Source organism: Mobula hypostoma, chromosome 3 (genome assembly GCF_963921235.1).
Source record: "Mobula hypostoma chromosome 3, sMobHyp1.1, whole genome shotgun sequence".
In the NCBI taxonomy this organism is placed as follows: Eukaryota; Metazoa; Chordata; class Chondrichthyes; order Myliobatiformes; family Myliobatidae; genus Mobula; species Mobula hypostoma.
The window spans coordinates 179,290,022-179,306,653 of NC_086099.1; the positions used below are offsets into that span (position 1 = coordinate 179,290,022).

The 16,632-nt window shown below is 39.9% G+C and overlaps 1 protein-coding gene across 3 annotated transcripts in view; it reads right to left on the reverse strand.

Moving 5' to 3' along the window:
• cubn (cubilin (intrinsic factor-cobalamin receptor)) overlaps positions 1-16,632 on the reverse strand; it is a 264,719-nt gene that overhangs the window by 1,253 nt on the left and 246,834 nt on the right. For 2 of the 3 annotated variants that reach the window (XM_063044183.1, XM_063044182.1), the window contains 2 exons: positions 13,579-13,738; positions 12,989-13,138 (listed from right to left, as the gene is read on the reverse strand). In XM_063044183.1, the coding sequence (XP_062900253.1) occupies positions 12,989-13,138; positions 13,579-13,738 (310 nt within the window). Of the gene's footprint in view, positions 1-12,988; positions 13,139-13,578; positions 13,739-16,632 lie in introns of those variants that run through there. The other variant, XM_063044184.1, reaches the window with a different exon arrangement.

Genomic DNA, 16,632 nt, shown 5'->3' on the forward strand with positions numbered 1-16,632 from the left:
GTTCCATCTTCTCCAGGGGATTCAAGGACAGACAATTAAAGTTACCTTTCTCTTCAGATCTACATTGTAAAAATAATTTAAGGAAGTATGACACCTCAGCCTTCACCCTGCCTTGTGGAGCTGGATCCTGGATTTCCTGTCAGATTGCTGGCACGTGGTAAGAGTGGGCTCCCCCACCTCTGCCCTCATCACAGGAGCCCCTTAGGGCTGTGTCCTAAGCCCCCTCCTTTACTCTCTGTATACCCATGACTGTTTCGCCACCCACAGCTCCAATCTGCTAATTAAATTTGCTGACGATACTACACTGATTGCCTCATTATTATTTCAGATTAAGCCAGTCTACAGAGAAGAAGTCATCACCCAGACACAATGGTATCAAGAAATCAACCTCTCCCTCAATGTCGCAAAAACAAAGGAGTTGGTTGTGGACCCCAGGAGGAATGGAGACAGACTCACCCCTATTGACATCAATGGATCTGAGGGTGTTGAGAGGGTGAACAGCTTTAAGTTCCTCAGCTTACACATCACCAAGGATCTCATGTGGTCTGTACATGCTGGCTGTATGGTGAAAAAGGCACAACAGCACGTCTTTCACCTCAGATAGGTGAAAATGTTTGGTGTGGGCCCCCAAACCCTAAGAACTTTCTACAGGGGCACAACTGAGAGCATCCTGACTGGCTGCATCACTGCCTGGTATGGGAACTGTACTCCCCTGAATTGCAGTACTCTGCAGAGAGTGGTACAGACAGCCAAGCGCATCTGTAAGATGTGAACTTCCCACTATCCGGGACATTTACAAAGACAAGTGTGTAAAAAGCCCGAAGGATCACTGGAGACCTGAGTCATCCCAACTGCTCTAGCTGCTACCATCCAGGAAATGGTACCACAGCATAAAAACCAGGACCAGCAGGCTCTGGGACAGCTTCTTCCACCAGGGCATCAGACTGATTAACTCATGCTGATACAAATGTATTTCTATGTTATATTGACTGTCCTGTTGTACGTACTATTTATTATAAGTTACTATAAATTGCACATTACTCGTTTAAAAAATGTAATGTAAAGATTTTTACTCCTCACATACAGTATATGAAGGATGCAAGTAATAAAATCAATTCAATTCAATTCATTTGAATACTATACTTTCTCAATACTTCAAAGTCATTTCTAAGACCATGATATACTGCTCCCACACCCCCCTCTCACACACACACACCCAGAGACAGATCACATCTTCCGTTCACCAAAATTACTAGTAACTTGGAGAAAACTGTGTTGTTAAACTATCAAGCTAGATTGTACTCACCTTACTTGGTTATCTTTCACTAACTATTCAGCTGATCTTTGACTTTTATGGTTGTATATCTGCTTCTTGCATTTTGTTTACCTTTTCCATGGGGTCACTATCTCTGAACCAGTCCTCCAAGGCATAAGGCCAGATGGAAAATCCATCCAGACTCTGAACACAATAGTGGGTTCAGAAAAGGAGTGGACTGTCAGATACTGTGATTTGCACAGAAGCCAATGCCTGATACCTGGCAGTTTGCTGAATGAAATTGTTCTTTAATCCCTAATTTTATTCATATACTCACCAAAATGCAAGTAGCATATTATTCAATTTCTGTCAATAAAATGGCCTTTGACAAAACCAGAAGTCAATACTAATGGATTTGAAAAAGCAGTTCCAGTCTCTAGCAGTAAAGGTTAGCAAATCATAACATTGACATTGCTAGCCCTCTATGTTGTTCTTGCTTATCTGTACAAGCAATTTCCTGCCAAAGCAACTGGCCCACTGATAAATGGCAAAATTAGAAATAGATTGCACTGAGGGCAGATTGGTAACAGAATGCGCAGAAAGGTTAATTTGAAATATGATAATATATCTTTCTGCTCAGCTGAGATGCTAAAAGTGCTGAATATTTTTGGGCAGAAGATGCAGCATGAAGGAGTCTTTCCCTTCTTTGAGGCCTAACGGTTGGATCCCTGGAGCCTAGCTGCAAGTTTTCCAGACTGCTCAGGCATCTCCTTGATCTCCTGAACTAAAGATTCCCTCTCTCATGTTCCCTAGGGGTCCCCACTAGACAGTGTTGGGATTCACACAGTCCCGTGGGCTGGTCTCCAGAAGCTCCCGGGTTATGTCACACTGAAGGCTGCTGCCTTATTGGTCGTTGGTCACAGGAGAGGCTGGTTGCTGGAGCACCATGCTGCAAACATACCCTCTTACAATAGCTGGACCAAGTAATGATTTTCCACTACCCTCCCTCCAGTCCACCAATGGGTTATGCTAGGACATCATTCAGTTCATCTCGCAGTCCGTGGAGGTATAGTGTGGCCAAGGCTTCCCTGTCCCCACCACTCTCCTGGGCCAGGGTCTGAAATTCGATTGCATAGTTGGCTGCTGACCATCCCCCCATTGAATGTTCATCAGCTGGTCCAAGGCTCAGCTGGCTCCAGTGGGTCGATGAAACGTCTTCCTCATGCTGACCATGAATTCCTCCGAATTTGAGCAAATCTCTGACCTACATTCCCTATACGCGTTGGCCCAGGCCGGGGCTCTTCCCATCAGAAGAGAGGTAATGAAGGCCACCTTTCCTTGCTCTGAAGGGAACTGGGGTGGCTGGAGTTCAAATACAAATAAGCACTGGATGAGAAAGCCGCAGTAAGAATGTGGGTCACCATTAATCTCTCCGGGATTGGAAGACATACTGGCTCCACAGAGTGACTTAGGCTTCCCACCTGCAATAGGTGGCACACAGCGATCTAGAAGTTGCGTATCTTCAGGCTGTCTTGAAATTTTCTCACTGTGGCTTGCCACAGCTGACAAAAGGGATCCGATACCCAGCTGGGTCCACGTTGGCTCGATCATGCTGAAATGAGAGTCCTTGACAAGAATGGCTTCGATCCAAATACTGGAGTATCTGAAGTAAGGATCGAGACATGGTATTGAACTGGATCGAGAACTGAACACAAAACAAACACTAGACAAAATCACAAGTAAGGCTTATGATTGAGCACCTACTCTCAGTTCGGATGATCTTTAAATACTCAATTCTTGGTGCCCAGAACATCACTGCCAATTAGCGGGACTTTACGGGGGCCATGCCAGCTAACCATACGTTGCAGAGTTTGAGCGTCTCATAACAGTTTGCCCATTCTCTTAATCTGTCCAGGTCCTTCTGCAGACTTCCTGCTTCCTCAACACTACATGTCCCTCCATCTATCTTTGTATCATTTGCAAAGTTAGCCACAAAACCTCATAGAAACATTTTGAATGTTGAAAGGCATGGACAGAGTGGATGTGGCAAAGTTGTTTCCCATGATGGGGGAGTCTAGTACGAGAGGGCATGACTTAAGGATTGAAGGGCGCCCATTCAGAACAGAAATGCGAAGAAATTTTCTTAGCCAGAGGGTGGTGAATCTATGGAATTTGTTGCCACGGGCAGCAGTGGAGGCCAAGTCATTGGGTGTATTTAAGGCAGAGATTGATAGGTATCTGAGTAGCCAGGGCATCAAAGGTTATGGTGAGAAGGCGGGGGAGTGGGATTAAGTGGGAGAATGGATCAGCTCATGATAAAATGGCGGAGCAGACTCGATGGGCCGAATGGCTGACTTCTGCTCCTTTGTCTTATGGTCTTATGGTCTTAAAACCATCAATTCCGTTATTGAAATCATTAACATATAACGTGAAAAGTAGCAGACCCAACACCAATCTCTGCAGAACACCACTTGTCAACAACAGCTAACCAGGAAATGCACCCCTTTCCCTGTATTCCCAAAATCATTTTAAATGTCCATTCATCATTTGCCTCAAAATGATCTTAAAATGTTTTACAATAAGCATTTTGAATACAGCTACAGACTGTTTCTAAAATAACATTCTCTTTTACATTTCTCTTTTTCCAGTACTGACGATGGATTTCAACGTGAAATATTAACTCTTTTGCTATTCACAGATGCAGTTTATTCTTGTGACCTATATTTGCGTCTTTTCTGCTGCCTCTTTCCTTTTTACTATATTCAGGGTAGAGATATGCACAGTTCCTTATCTGCATTCATAGAAATACAGAAAACAAAGTGAATGACTTACAGTCCTTTGATCTTACCCCACAGTTCAATATAATCATGGTTGATTCTCGATCTAACTGTTGAATATCTTACCTTTATCTTGAGATTGTTACTGTGACAGGATGAACATCCCAATCTACGCACTAGCCAATGGGAATGTTTTGTTTGCATTCAGTGAACTGAAGCCTGGTAGAATTTTATATATTTCAGTGAGATCCCCTCTCATTTTTCCAGTGTCTACTGAATACAAGTCTACTTGACCCCATTTCTCCTCACACCAGAGGAGCAGCATTCCAGGAATCAGTCAGCTGAAACATCATTGCACTTCCACTATGGTAGCTCTTAAGTAAGGAGACTAAAATTGCACACAATAGTCCAATTCTAGGCCTAGTATAATAATAGTAAGATATTCTTGCTCCTGTAGAGTTATTGAACAGCACAGCACAGAAACAAGCCCTTCATCCCACCTTGTCCATGTTGAAATATTAATCTGTCTAGACCCATCAACCTGCACCTGGACCAAAGCTCTCCATACCACTCCAATCCATGTACCTATCTAAATTTCTCTTAAATGTTGAAATAGGACCCCCAACCACCAGTTCCACTGGCAGTGTGTTCCACACTCTCACCACCGTCTGAGTAAAGATGTTACCCCCCACATGTTCCTCTTAAACTTTTCATTTTCACCCTTAACCCATGACCTCTAGTTCTTGTCCCACCCAACCTAGTTGAAACCTTTTGTAAAGAAAGCCATCATATCATTTGCCATTACCATTCAGACTGATAATGTACAATTGATTGATAACTCATCTGAATTGAATAGTGAGTAAATTATGCTTTGTATAGCAAATTCTAGAGGGCTGCTTCAACAGTCAATAAGAGCATTGCCTTAGGGCGAGATGTTAGTAGTTATGACTGAGAAGGAATTTCTGTCTTCAAGAGGATAAGGAAAAATTTCCTCCCTCAGCAGTTGTGAGTCTTTGAATCAGAATCAGGTTTAATATCACTGGCATATGTCGTGAAATTTGTTGTTTTGCCGCTGCAGTATATGATTAAATTAAATATGTAGTGCAAAAAGAGAGGAAAAAATAATGAGGTGGTGTTCATGGGTTAATTGTCCATTCAGAAATCTGATGTTCGAGGGGAAGAAGCTGTTCCTGAAATGCAAAGTATGTGCCTTCAGGCTCCTGTACCTTCTATAGGATAGTAGCAATGAGATGAGGGCATGTCCTGGGTGAAGGCGGTCTTTAATAATGGATGCTGCCTTTTCAAGGCATCACTTGTTGAAGGTGTCCTTGATGCTGGGGAGGTTAGTGCTCATGATGCAGCTGGCTGAGTTTACAACTTTCTGTAACTTTTTACAATCCTGTGCAGTAGCCCCTCTATACCAGACAGTGATGCAACCAGGTAGAATGCTCTCCATGGTACACCTGTAGAAATTTGCGAATGTCTTTGTTGAGATACCCATTGTTCTCAAGCTCCCAATGAAATATAGCTGCTGTCATGCCTTCTTTGCAAATGTATCAATATGCTAGGGCCAGATATTTTGACACCCAGGACCCTGAAACTGCTCACCCTTTCCACTGATCAGGACTGGTGTGTATTTCATCGACTTCCGTTTCCTTAAGGCCACAATCAATTGCTTGGTCTTGGTTTTGCTGATGCTAATGCAAGGTTGTTGCTGTGACACCACTCAACCGGCTGATGTATCCCACTCCTGCACGCCTCCTTGTCACCATCTGAAATTCTGCCAACAATAGTTCTGTCCTCCGCAAATTTATAGATGGCATTTGAGCTGTGCCTAGCCGCATAATTGTGGGTGTCGAGAGATTGGACTAAGTGTGCACCCTTGAAGAGCACCATTGTTGATTGTCAAGGAACTCTTTGACATGAAAAGCTGTGAGGAGAGCACCTGACTACATCTAGTGATGAGATTGTTGTTTTTTTGGAAAGTAAAGAATCAAGCCTTATCAGCAGGAAAGTGAGCTTTATGAATGTCAGAACAGCTATGATCCTATTGAATGGCAGAACAAATTCAAGGAGATAAATTGCTTACTTCTGTTCCTGCTTTTTATGGTCTAACAGAATTCTCTACCTTAGCGGGCTGAGGGCTTGGTATGGAAACACCAATGCCCAGGAAAGAAAAGTCTACAAAATATGGTGGATACAGCGCAGTCCATCACTGGCAAAGCGTTCCCCATCAGTGAGCTCACTTACAAGGTGCGCTGCCACAAGAAAGTAGCATCCAATTTAAAAGACATCCATGGTGCAGCTCACATTCTTTTCCCGCTACTACCATCGAGCAGAAGGTACAGGAGCCTTGGGTCCCACACCAGCAAGGACTCAACTCATTTTCTCAGTATTATTCATTTACTTTCTTGTTATTTGCATGATTTGTCATATTTAGCAAACTGGTTGTTTGTAAGTATTCGTTATGTATAGTCTTTCATAAATTCTATTGTATTTCTTTATTTTCCTTTAAATGCCTGCAACAAAATGAATTTCAAGATAGTCTATGGTGACATGTACGTACGTTGGTAATACATTTACTTTGAACTTGAACTTTGAAGTTCAAACCCTGCATAGTTTGAATTGTTTCAAAATGTTTTTGAGCATTCTTCAAAGAATTAAGTGATATAGTGTTTGGCCGGGAAGCAGGAGTCAAGACAAACTAATCACGATCTTAATGGTATAATGAGTCATGAATGATTACACATGCCCTATTTCTGCTCCAATTTCTTACTTAAATCCATAAATAAATTCCTATGTGATATGACCTTGGAACACCAAAGATGAAGCTGTTGTTACTACTGTAGTTTACAGCAGCTGGTCAACAAGTTCCCTACTGGTTTGTCTGCACACTTCGAGAATATAAGATCTGCTGCATGATGACGCACTCAAGTCTCGTATGTCGGCCAAGTGTCAAGCTTTTTAATACTGTTCTACAAGTATTTAAAACAATGAATGCACTGTTTTTTTCTGTGTTGCAACATAATATAAAATGCTATGGTAATTGTTCAACAAATTTGACTTCAATGCAATCTATTTTGCAGTATTTCAGACAGGCCATTTGGAATGTTTCTTAGTAAGAATCCTGGAGGGAAAACAACTCTGAGTCTGTAGTGTGAATTCAACCATTTCCTAGCTTCTGTCTTGATTTTCTTTGAGGTAAGATTAGCATTCAAACATTACAGATGGTTTTAGAGTTTTATCATGTGCAAAATTTCAATACTGGGGGATAAATGTCGAACCTTGAGATAGATCTTGAATCCAGGGGTCAATCATCCCTTCAATAGCAACAATGGTTGTCATTTATGCAGTGCCCTTCAATCCTCAGTCAGGCACTCAGAATGTGTTCCCAGTAACAGGAGTGTAAGTGGACCTAGTGCCCAAAGGTTCATTATGACATTATACATTTAGAGATGCAATAGAGACAGCATTGCTGTTCTTATGTTCTTAGAAATAAATGTGCATTCTATTTACTAAATGGGAGAAAATACAAAAATCTGAGATGCAAAGGGACTTGGGAGTCCTTGTGCCGAACAACCTGAAGGTTAACTTGCAGGTTGAGCCAGTGGTGAGGAAGGCAAATGCAATGTTAGCATTCATTTCAGGAAGTCTAGAATACAAGAGCAGGGATGTGATGCAAATGCTTTATAAGGCACTGGTGAGGCCTCACCTTGAGATATTGTGAACAGTTTTGGGCTCCTCACCTAAATAAAGACGTGCTGGCATTGGAGAGGGTTCAGAGAAGGTTCACAAGGATGATTCCAGGAGTGAAAGGGTTATCGTACGAGGAACGTCTGATAGCTCTGTGTCTGTATTCACTGGAACTTAGAAGGATGAGGGAGGGGGATCTCATTGAAACCTTTTGAATGTTGAATGGCCTAGACAGAGTAGATTTGGAAAGGATGTTTCCCATGATGGGGAAGCCTAGGACAAGAGGGCACAGCCTCAGGATAGAGGGTTGTCCATTTAATACAGAGATGCGGAGAAATTTCTTTAGTCAGAGGATGGCGAATTTGGGGAATTTATTACCACAGACAGCTGTGGAGGTCAGGTCGTTGGATGTATTTAAGGCAGAGATTGATAGGTTCTTGATTGGACACGACATCAAAGGTTACAAGGTGAAAGCTGGGGGGTGGGGCTGAGGAGGGGAAAAAAGGATCAGTCATGATTAAATGGCACAGCAGATTTGATGGGCCAAATAGCCTAATTCTGCTCCAATGTCTTATGGTCTTATGAAATACTGCCCTCCCCACAGTTGTACTTTGCTGTATGAGGCTCAGTTCTCCACTGACCTCCCTGCAGCAGATAATGTGATCTCATTTCCAAAAGGCTCAGTGTGTAATGAGCCACTGACACAATGTGCAATGGCCGTCTCTCAGGACTAGTGTTGAATGGTAAAGCCGTTCATTGCTAAGATGTGAGGCACAGAGCTGCATCCTGTCTGGAACAGTGAGTGCAGGTCATTGTCACTGGCTGATCTACATGAAGGCAGACTGCTCATGCTCTCTTATTACCTCCTGTTGAACATGATATTAGATATAGCCTCCTTCTTGACTTTGGTTATATACATCAACTAAGTCCAGAGAAATTTTTATGATACAAACTCAGTGTTGGCTATTGGTGGTTGATCTTGTTGTGACAGAGTAACCTCTGGGTTATGGAGACTTGGGCAGCCAAATAAAGCAACTTCCATTATATCCAATAGGATTGTCACCACTTCCCATTTGTCAGTACTTGGTAACGCCACTGCTGATGCCCAGCAATGCTTATTGCTATTGTGTTGGCCAGGATATATGCTTGAGCCCCTTACTTCATTGTAGAGTGCCAACATCACTTAGCCCAGCCCAAATGCATGGGCGGTAGCTTCAGGTGAGACGAGGCAGCGGCAGAACTGGTTGGTGCTGCAAAGGCAGAACAAGTTTGCTTCTGTGACAACACTGAGATGTGGGTATGAAGCTTTTAGAGGTCTATAATGAATTCAAGGGTGCAAAATCTAATTCACTTTCAGTTGTTAAAGTGGGGCATGGCATCAGTGACCTGGGAATGGAAGTTGTGATTAGGACAAAGATTTAATTTTTTTTTCTGTATTTAGTTGGAAGAAACTTAAGCACTCTCAATTTTGGACGTCAAGAAAGATTTAGTAATGGAGATTGAGTAATAGGGGTGAAATAGATTTGGCTGCCATCAAATAACGGGTAGACCTCGATATGTGTTCTTTTATAAAGAAAAGAGAATTAGATATAGAATTTGGCCTTAACAATGAAATTCTGTTATGGCAGCTGGTTCTTAGTTAATGGAGCTTTTAAAATGGTGTTTTGATTTGGTTACAATGGCAAACTGCTTTTGTTTCATCTAGTCTAAATTTTTTAAAACTCTCTTAGTGTAAGCCAAAGTAAAATAATTGATATATTGTAATATGCTTGAAATGCTGCCTGTATGGATCACTGCAGAGAAATTAACACCTTTAACTAACAACACTTTCATTCTGCATGCCAGACAATGGAGAATGAATTGGAAAAGAGGGATAACCCCTGAGCAAACCTGCCAGTCTAAAAATAGGACTTGTTTTCAGTTTAGAAATGGAAAAAGAACAAAGTCACAATATATCCCATATATTTGGATATATTTAATCTATTTATTTATTTTTTATTTTTATCTATTTCTATTTAGAGACGCAGCACAGAAACAGAACCATCTGGCCCAATGTGCCTGTGCTGGCTAATTACACTCATGTGACCAATTAACCTACTAACCCGTACGTCTCGAAATGTGGGAGAAAAATGGAGTACCCCAAGGAAACCCACACGGTCACAAGGAGAATGTACAAACTTGCTACAGACAGTAGTGGGTTGCTAGCACAGTAATAGTATTACGCTAACCTTTACAATACCATGCCATGTCCATCCTTCCCCCCCCCCCCCCCGTGGGTTTAAATTCACCAATCTGACTTTGAGATATAAATTAGGAAATTAATAGTTAAGAAAGGGTAATCAATGACTTTGGATTGGAAAATTTGTGCCCTTATCTGTGTTAAGAATAGGATGAATTCTAATATGTTTGTCATAGTGCAGATGTGTGTTGTTGAGAGGGGTCAGCAAGTTATGGAAATAAATGGTGCGCTTGTACTGAAACAGATCTCATGTGAAGTTTCTCAATAACAGCATATTATAAAATGGTTTATGTGGTGACAAAGAGAAAAATAAAACAAGACAGAGAGAGAGACAGGTAGAACAAAAAGGTCAGTGAGTGGCAGAGAAGATGGAGAAAAGATAACTGCTTGCTGAGCCACTGATGGAGAATTCACTGCGGGGCTGCTTTTGAAAGGATCAGGTGAGAATAACACTCATCTGGAATGCTGGATTCACCACTTATGATATGATATTGAGATGATCAATTTTTAATCTCTTATCTTCAAGGCATGTGTTTTGTCATCATAAACTAATGGGCAGGAGATTGTAAAGCTTTGAGGTGCATAAGGCCAGCTAGAAAGTAGAGCTGTGTACTGAGATGAGAGGCTAAATTTGCACGAGGATGTAAGGTATCAAGTTGTACCTATACTTCTCAACCTTCTGATTTGGGGGCTGCTTATATGATACATATATAGAGCAGTCACAATGTATTAAAGGCAATCATATATTGTCCTCTAGGGAGCAGCAAATATGATGGGAATGAGTACCTGTACATCAACATAAGCAACCTTTGACAACTTTTGTGGTGACTGTGGTGACTCGGACAAACTTGGTGAATATGATGGAACTGCATGAGATTCAGTACAGATATATTCCCTAAAACTGGAGTTAAAATGATTAACCTGGAAGGTACACTGCTAGGGAAATGAGGATCCAAATGACCCAACCCTTGAACTAAGAGGGGCACCATCAGTTACCTAACCAACTTGGAAGACAGTGATGTGATCCTAAACCAGCATCTGCTGTTCTTATTGGAGCTTAATACGTGGCCAAATGAAACATAACTTCAACCAGACCCAGGTAGATTTAGAGTGCTTAATGGCATGCTGCAGCAGACAGCCTTAAATATCTCAGTGTATATCTGCAAAAGGGTCAGTACACAGAAATGGTCATGCTGATGTCAGTGATAGGTCAAGAGCCCCCGTTACTTCAATATGTAGTGAGTAACGTGGTGAAGAGAAAGGATTACTACACCTTTGAAAGAGATGTGAGGTACAGGGATATAGGACCCTCGCTAGTCTGCCAACATTTGGAGTAAGTCTGGGAGGTCTTCAGTGGCAGCATCCAGACTAGGATGCTGGGGAGAGACCTGTCACTTCAATTTAGAACAGACCCAAGCTGTTGATAGGGGATACATTATCTCATCACCAGAGGAACTCCGTTTTTATATGATAGAACAACACGTCAGGGAAATCAGACTAGTGTCTGTTTTACATCATGTCACACTTTTACAATAGGGAAAGTGCATTGTTTATATTCAGACATGAACAAAATGGTTATATGATGCAAAAGCTAGAATAATATATGACTTGAACAAATACAGAGTACCCTTTGGTGTGGCCAATTCTCAACTCCCAGAACATATGGTACAGAAAAAATGGATTTTATTAAATAATAAATTGAATTCAGGAAGAAATCAGGACACATTGGGAAGAAATGAAAATGGTTCTGAGGCAGAACCATGAGGATCCCAAATGTGGAATTAGGGAATGAATGTAAACGTCAATCCAGGGATCCGGAATGTTTTTTCTCATGTTTGGTTGTTATGCAAGTTATAGTGGTGCTGTGTTTAAGGAGTTGCCAGCTCCTTAAAAATTAAAGGATGGAATCAAAGTAATTTTTGAGTAATACAATTTGTAACAAAAATAGTACTATCATTTAAATCCAAAAATAGTTCTATCATTTAATTCCTAATCTACCATCTGGACATTGGAATCAAGGGGGGTTTACGTTTAGTGGTGGCTTCCTTAGGCTTGAATATCATATTATCGAAAAATATAGTAAGACAATTTTTTTTGTCTGCATAAGTTAGGCATGGCTTGAATTGCTGAGCTGGATGGGTTAGGTAGAAAATAAGATTTATAACTGGATTATTGAAATATTCTCTTCAAGATAATTGGAAGTCACGGGATTATAGCAATCTTTGGAGCAACTCCATTTGCAGCTTGGGTTTGCACATGGATGCAGAGGTCAGCACAAAGAGTTGATTAATATAATTTGAATCAATGGTATAATTCAGGTTTCCTCATAATACACAAGCTCTAGAGATTTAAAAAAACCTTTAAAATGGAGCTAATGGGATTCTGACGGGAATTGTCTTTTTTCTGAAATGATTTATCTCTGCAGAAATGCATGTAGGTGGCAAAGTCACTAGATGTGGGGTGAAAGATCATTCTGGTGAGTATAAATGACCTCTGAAGAGAGCAGTTACTCATTAAGTATTGATTATTAAATCAAAGGACTGTCTTGTGTTATGAGACCACTCAAATACTGAGCAGAGGCTGGGGTCTCCAAGGTACATAACAGTCAAGAAGAGAAAGTGATGTTGGAAGTAGCTGTCATTCACTTTCTTGCTGGTTAAAAGATGATAAATTAACCTCCGTACTTTGGTGAAATTGTTCTATCTGATCTGAGTGACATTTCCAACACCTGGAATTAAATTGATAATTGTGCCAACAATGCTTACGATTTGAAACTCACAAAATGCAATTACTACTAATGCCTACTTGCAATTACCACTATTGAAGCTTTGAACTACTTTCATGGAATAATGGAAAGATACTTCAAAACTGTGCGAGGGACAGCCTGCAGTAATGATGTCAAACCATATATCACAGAAACAACAGATTCTCTTCAGGTTTTTGTCTTTTCTCATTGCACTTTCAGTTCAAATTGAAAAGTATAATGACTATTTGTCAATAAAACATTAGAACATTTAATTGTACCTTCTACATTGAATGCCTCAAATTGTAGAACAGTGAGCTGATGACTGGTAGCATTGATCAAGTATTCACAGTTTAGGTTAGAGTCATAATGGCCTGGGTAGTTGGGCGACATGACGCGTCCCGCAGGAGCAGTAAAATTGGCCCCACATCCTAAAATAAAAGTAAAGCACAGCTGGAGTTAATATAATCTGTGTTCAAATCAGAACTTTTAAAACTGACACAGTGCATTGCAATTTTCAATTGAGCCTTACCGTGGGAACAGCAATCTCAATTTTTTTTGTTATTCCAGAATGGAGATTACTCTGTATATAGTGGACAGTAAGACTAAGGGTGGCATGCATCTTCAGCAACAGTGATATGAACAACTCAACAACAAAATTGTTCTCATATAGTTGCTGAGATCGGGAAAATTACATTGCTGCTCTTGCATGATGCTAAACACAACATGTTAAGACAAGTAACAAGATTTACTGAGAAGATACGGGTGTTTAATATAAAAAAAAATCTAATAATATTTAAACTTTTCTTGGGAGTCTTCTACATAGAAATCAAAGTATATTTCCAAAACTTTTTAAAAATTATTGACTTACTGCTGGTGTAGGATGCTGAGAAGCCAATTCCAGGGCTGCCTTTAGACTGAAATCGGACTGTCACAATATTAGCTGGTGCAATGACAGGGCGAGGTGGAGGAGAGGTTCCACAAAAAGTCGCCAACAAGGTTTCATCAATTTCAGAAATTCCTCCCCAGATCTATAGATATAGAAGTAAAATAATTCTTTCAGTTTGAATAATTAGTCCACTAATCTTAGTTTGACATATTTCCAAATACTAGGCCAAGCTTCAGCAGAAACCTTGTAATGTAATTGATTTGGATTGATAATGCAATTCTCTTGCTGCTGTTACCCCTTGCTCTGTGATGAGGCAATTAATCTGGTCATAAGAGAAGGGTTTCCATGGTGGAATGAACCCAGTATCTTGGTTTCATATGAGATCATGCAACTTCTCCCATGTTCAGATAAAAAAAATCAATGCTAGCAAGAGAAATTAATTACTTCCTTTATAGAAATAAACAAATATAAAGTGAGACAAGGAATTAGCCAGATGACTTGGTTAACTCCTTCTAGATTTCTTTTCAGCTACTTAGTTCAACAGCAATGTACATTCCAGCAAAATCCACCCTCTGTTAGTGAATAGATTTTAAAAATCCTGCCTTGGTCTGTGCACAAAAAATTAGTATCACCAGGTAGGTAAGCACTCACAAACATGCTTGGAAATAAAATCCGAGAGTTTCTGCTTCATCTTCAAGATCAAAGTCGTCAAATATCAGGGCTTAAAATTTGTCTGATAAGCAGTAGTCAAACAAGCATTGCACAGACAAAAAATACTTGAGCAGAATGTTAAGCAATCTCTCGAATATATTCACAGAGTTAGTTCCAGTTGTCAATAGCATATGGATTTTTTGCACAAGACTTTCTTGTACAATTATACTACTTTTTCTGCCATCCCGCAACTAAAAAAAAATTATTAGTAGTTAAATGTTTAAGGTTCACCTCCAGGAAAATGCACACCCATGTTAATGTAACTAAATGAACAATAACTGTATTTGCTCATGAGAGACCAACTTTTACTAATGCGGAAGGCACCATTGTGGTGTTATTTAAAGGTCTAGATATTCAGTCATTAACAAAGTGCTGCGCAAAACTACTGAAAAAATGTATCTTAATTAAACTGACCAAAACTAGAAACACAGTCACCACACAATCTGATGGTTTTAGTAAGTTTCCTCTGAAAAAAAATAACAGAAATGCCAGGAGAAAATATGCATATAGAAATGTAACTCCATGTCCATCAGATGTGAAATGCATTAAAAAAGAAATTTGACACAGGAATTATCATCCAACAACTTATCTATCCAATCTTCAAACCCTCTTGCAAGAACAATGTTTGCCTGGGTTATCCAGCCACTAGGTAGTCCTGTAATCACAGAATAACCCCAAAGCTTTTTTGGACATTATGTAGGCATAAGGAATTAGTTCAGTTGGCCATCTGATTACTAATTTATTTGGTTTATCAGAATATCATAGGTCAAAGGGCCTGTTCCTATGCTGTACTGTTTTATATGCTAAAGCAAAAACACAAAGGTTTCTCAAAGTTAAAATCATATTCAGAAACCTGCTCTGAGAACCCTGTTAGGTGTTGGTGACCTATGCCATATTTGATAGTATTCTGTCTACTGCAGCAATACAAATGTCAAATAAAAGGTTAACTGTCATGGTGGGGAGCCTTCAATTCTTTGTTAATGTGGCTTCAATATTTGGAGCAAGCAAAGGTGTTGGACTGCAATGCAATGTTTCATGTAAACATTGAGAGAGTGATACTCATTCCCAGAAACATAATTAAAATAGCAGAAAATACTGGAGAAACTCAGCAGGTCAGGCTGTGATTGTGGAATCTGTAAAAGAGTTAATGTTTCAGGTCTGCAACACTTTGCTGGACCAAAGGCTTTAACGTTATTTCACTTTCCACAGATGCTACCTGTCCTACTGAGTGTTTCCAGCATTTTCTGTTTTTACTCATGGCAACCTCCCTGCAAAAGTTCCATTGCACAGCAGTTTACATCCTTCCACAAGCAGCCTGTGCTGGTTCCTTGGCTCAGTCCCTAGGAAGACTCTATGACCTTCTACCCATCATTGGTGCATGTAATCATTCCTTTCCCAGACTTTCCACAAAAACTGGAAGAGTATGTCTTGAATTACGTGCTCTGTATCAAATCTTGCAGTTATATGGTACAGTTAAACATGATGGATATGCAAAGGCATGTAATACTTATTAAATGTGTCCTTTTTCATTTGAATCTAATTATTTTACAAATACCTATCCATCTCTTGATAAAAGGGTTAGCTTTACAATTTATTCCAGGCAGATCAACTATGATTTTATTAAAAGTGGAACAAATATTCTGCTGGAGGAATTTAGCAGTATCTGTGAGAGGGAATAGGAAATCCTTTCCCCCACCAATAACAAGTCTTAATCATGCAATAAATCAGAAAAAAAATCAACTCTAGCTAAACTTATAATAACTATAAAACAGTTTTGTTCATATGAAGTAATTAACAATAAGAAGGATGGAGAACAAGATATGATATTTAACTCTAAAATGGAAATCTGGAACCAGTTCACAAAGAGTTAAATATCCAAAAGCCTTACTTGCCAACCTTGAAAATGAACTTTGGCTCCCAGCGAATCACACAGAGTACATTCTCTTCATGAAGTGCATTGTTTTATGTCAGTGCAGTAATATTCTGCTCCCATGGCTAGACATTTCTAAGTGCTGATCCATAAAATATGCTTGTTTGTTTTTTTTAAATATCCATTAACCCTGTGAAAAAGTCCGAGCTGTGTAGGTTGGTCTTGGTGATAGATGTAACCTACTTAAACGGTATTAACCACCTTCAAGATCAATAAGCTGATATAATAAAGCTAGCCTTTGGTTTTAGTGAGCATTGTTTAAACAGTTTAATATTAATACTAATTCGAAATATCACCAACTAAACTTAGTCTTCTTTGGATGAGGTACGAGAGGCTACTTTACTCAGTGTTATTACTTGTTTGCAATCAAAACAGCTGCATATTAAAGATACTTG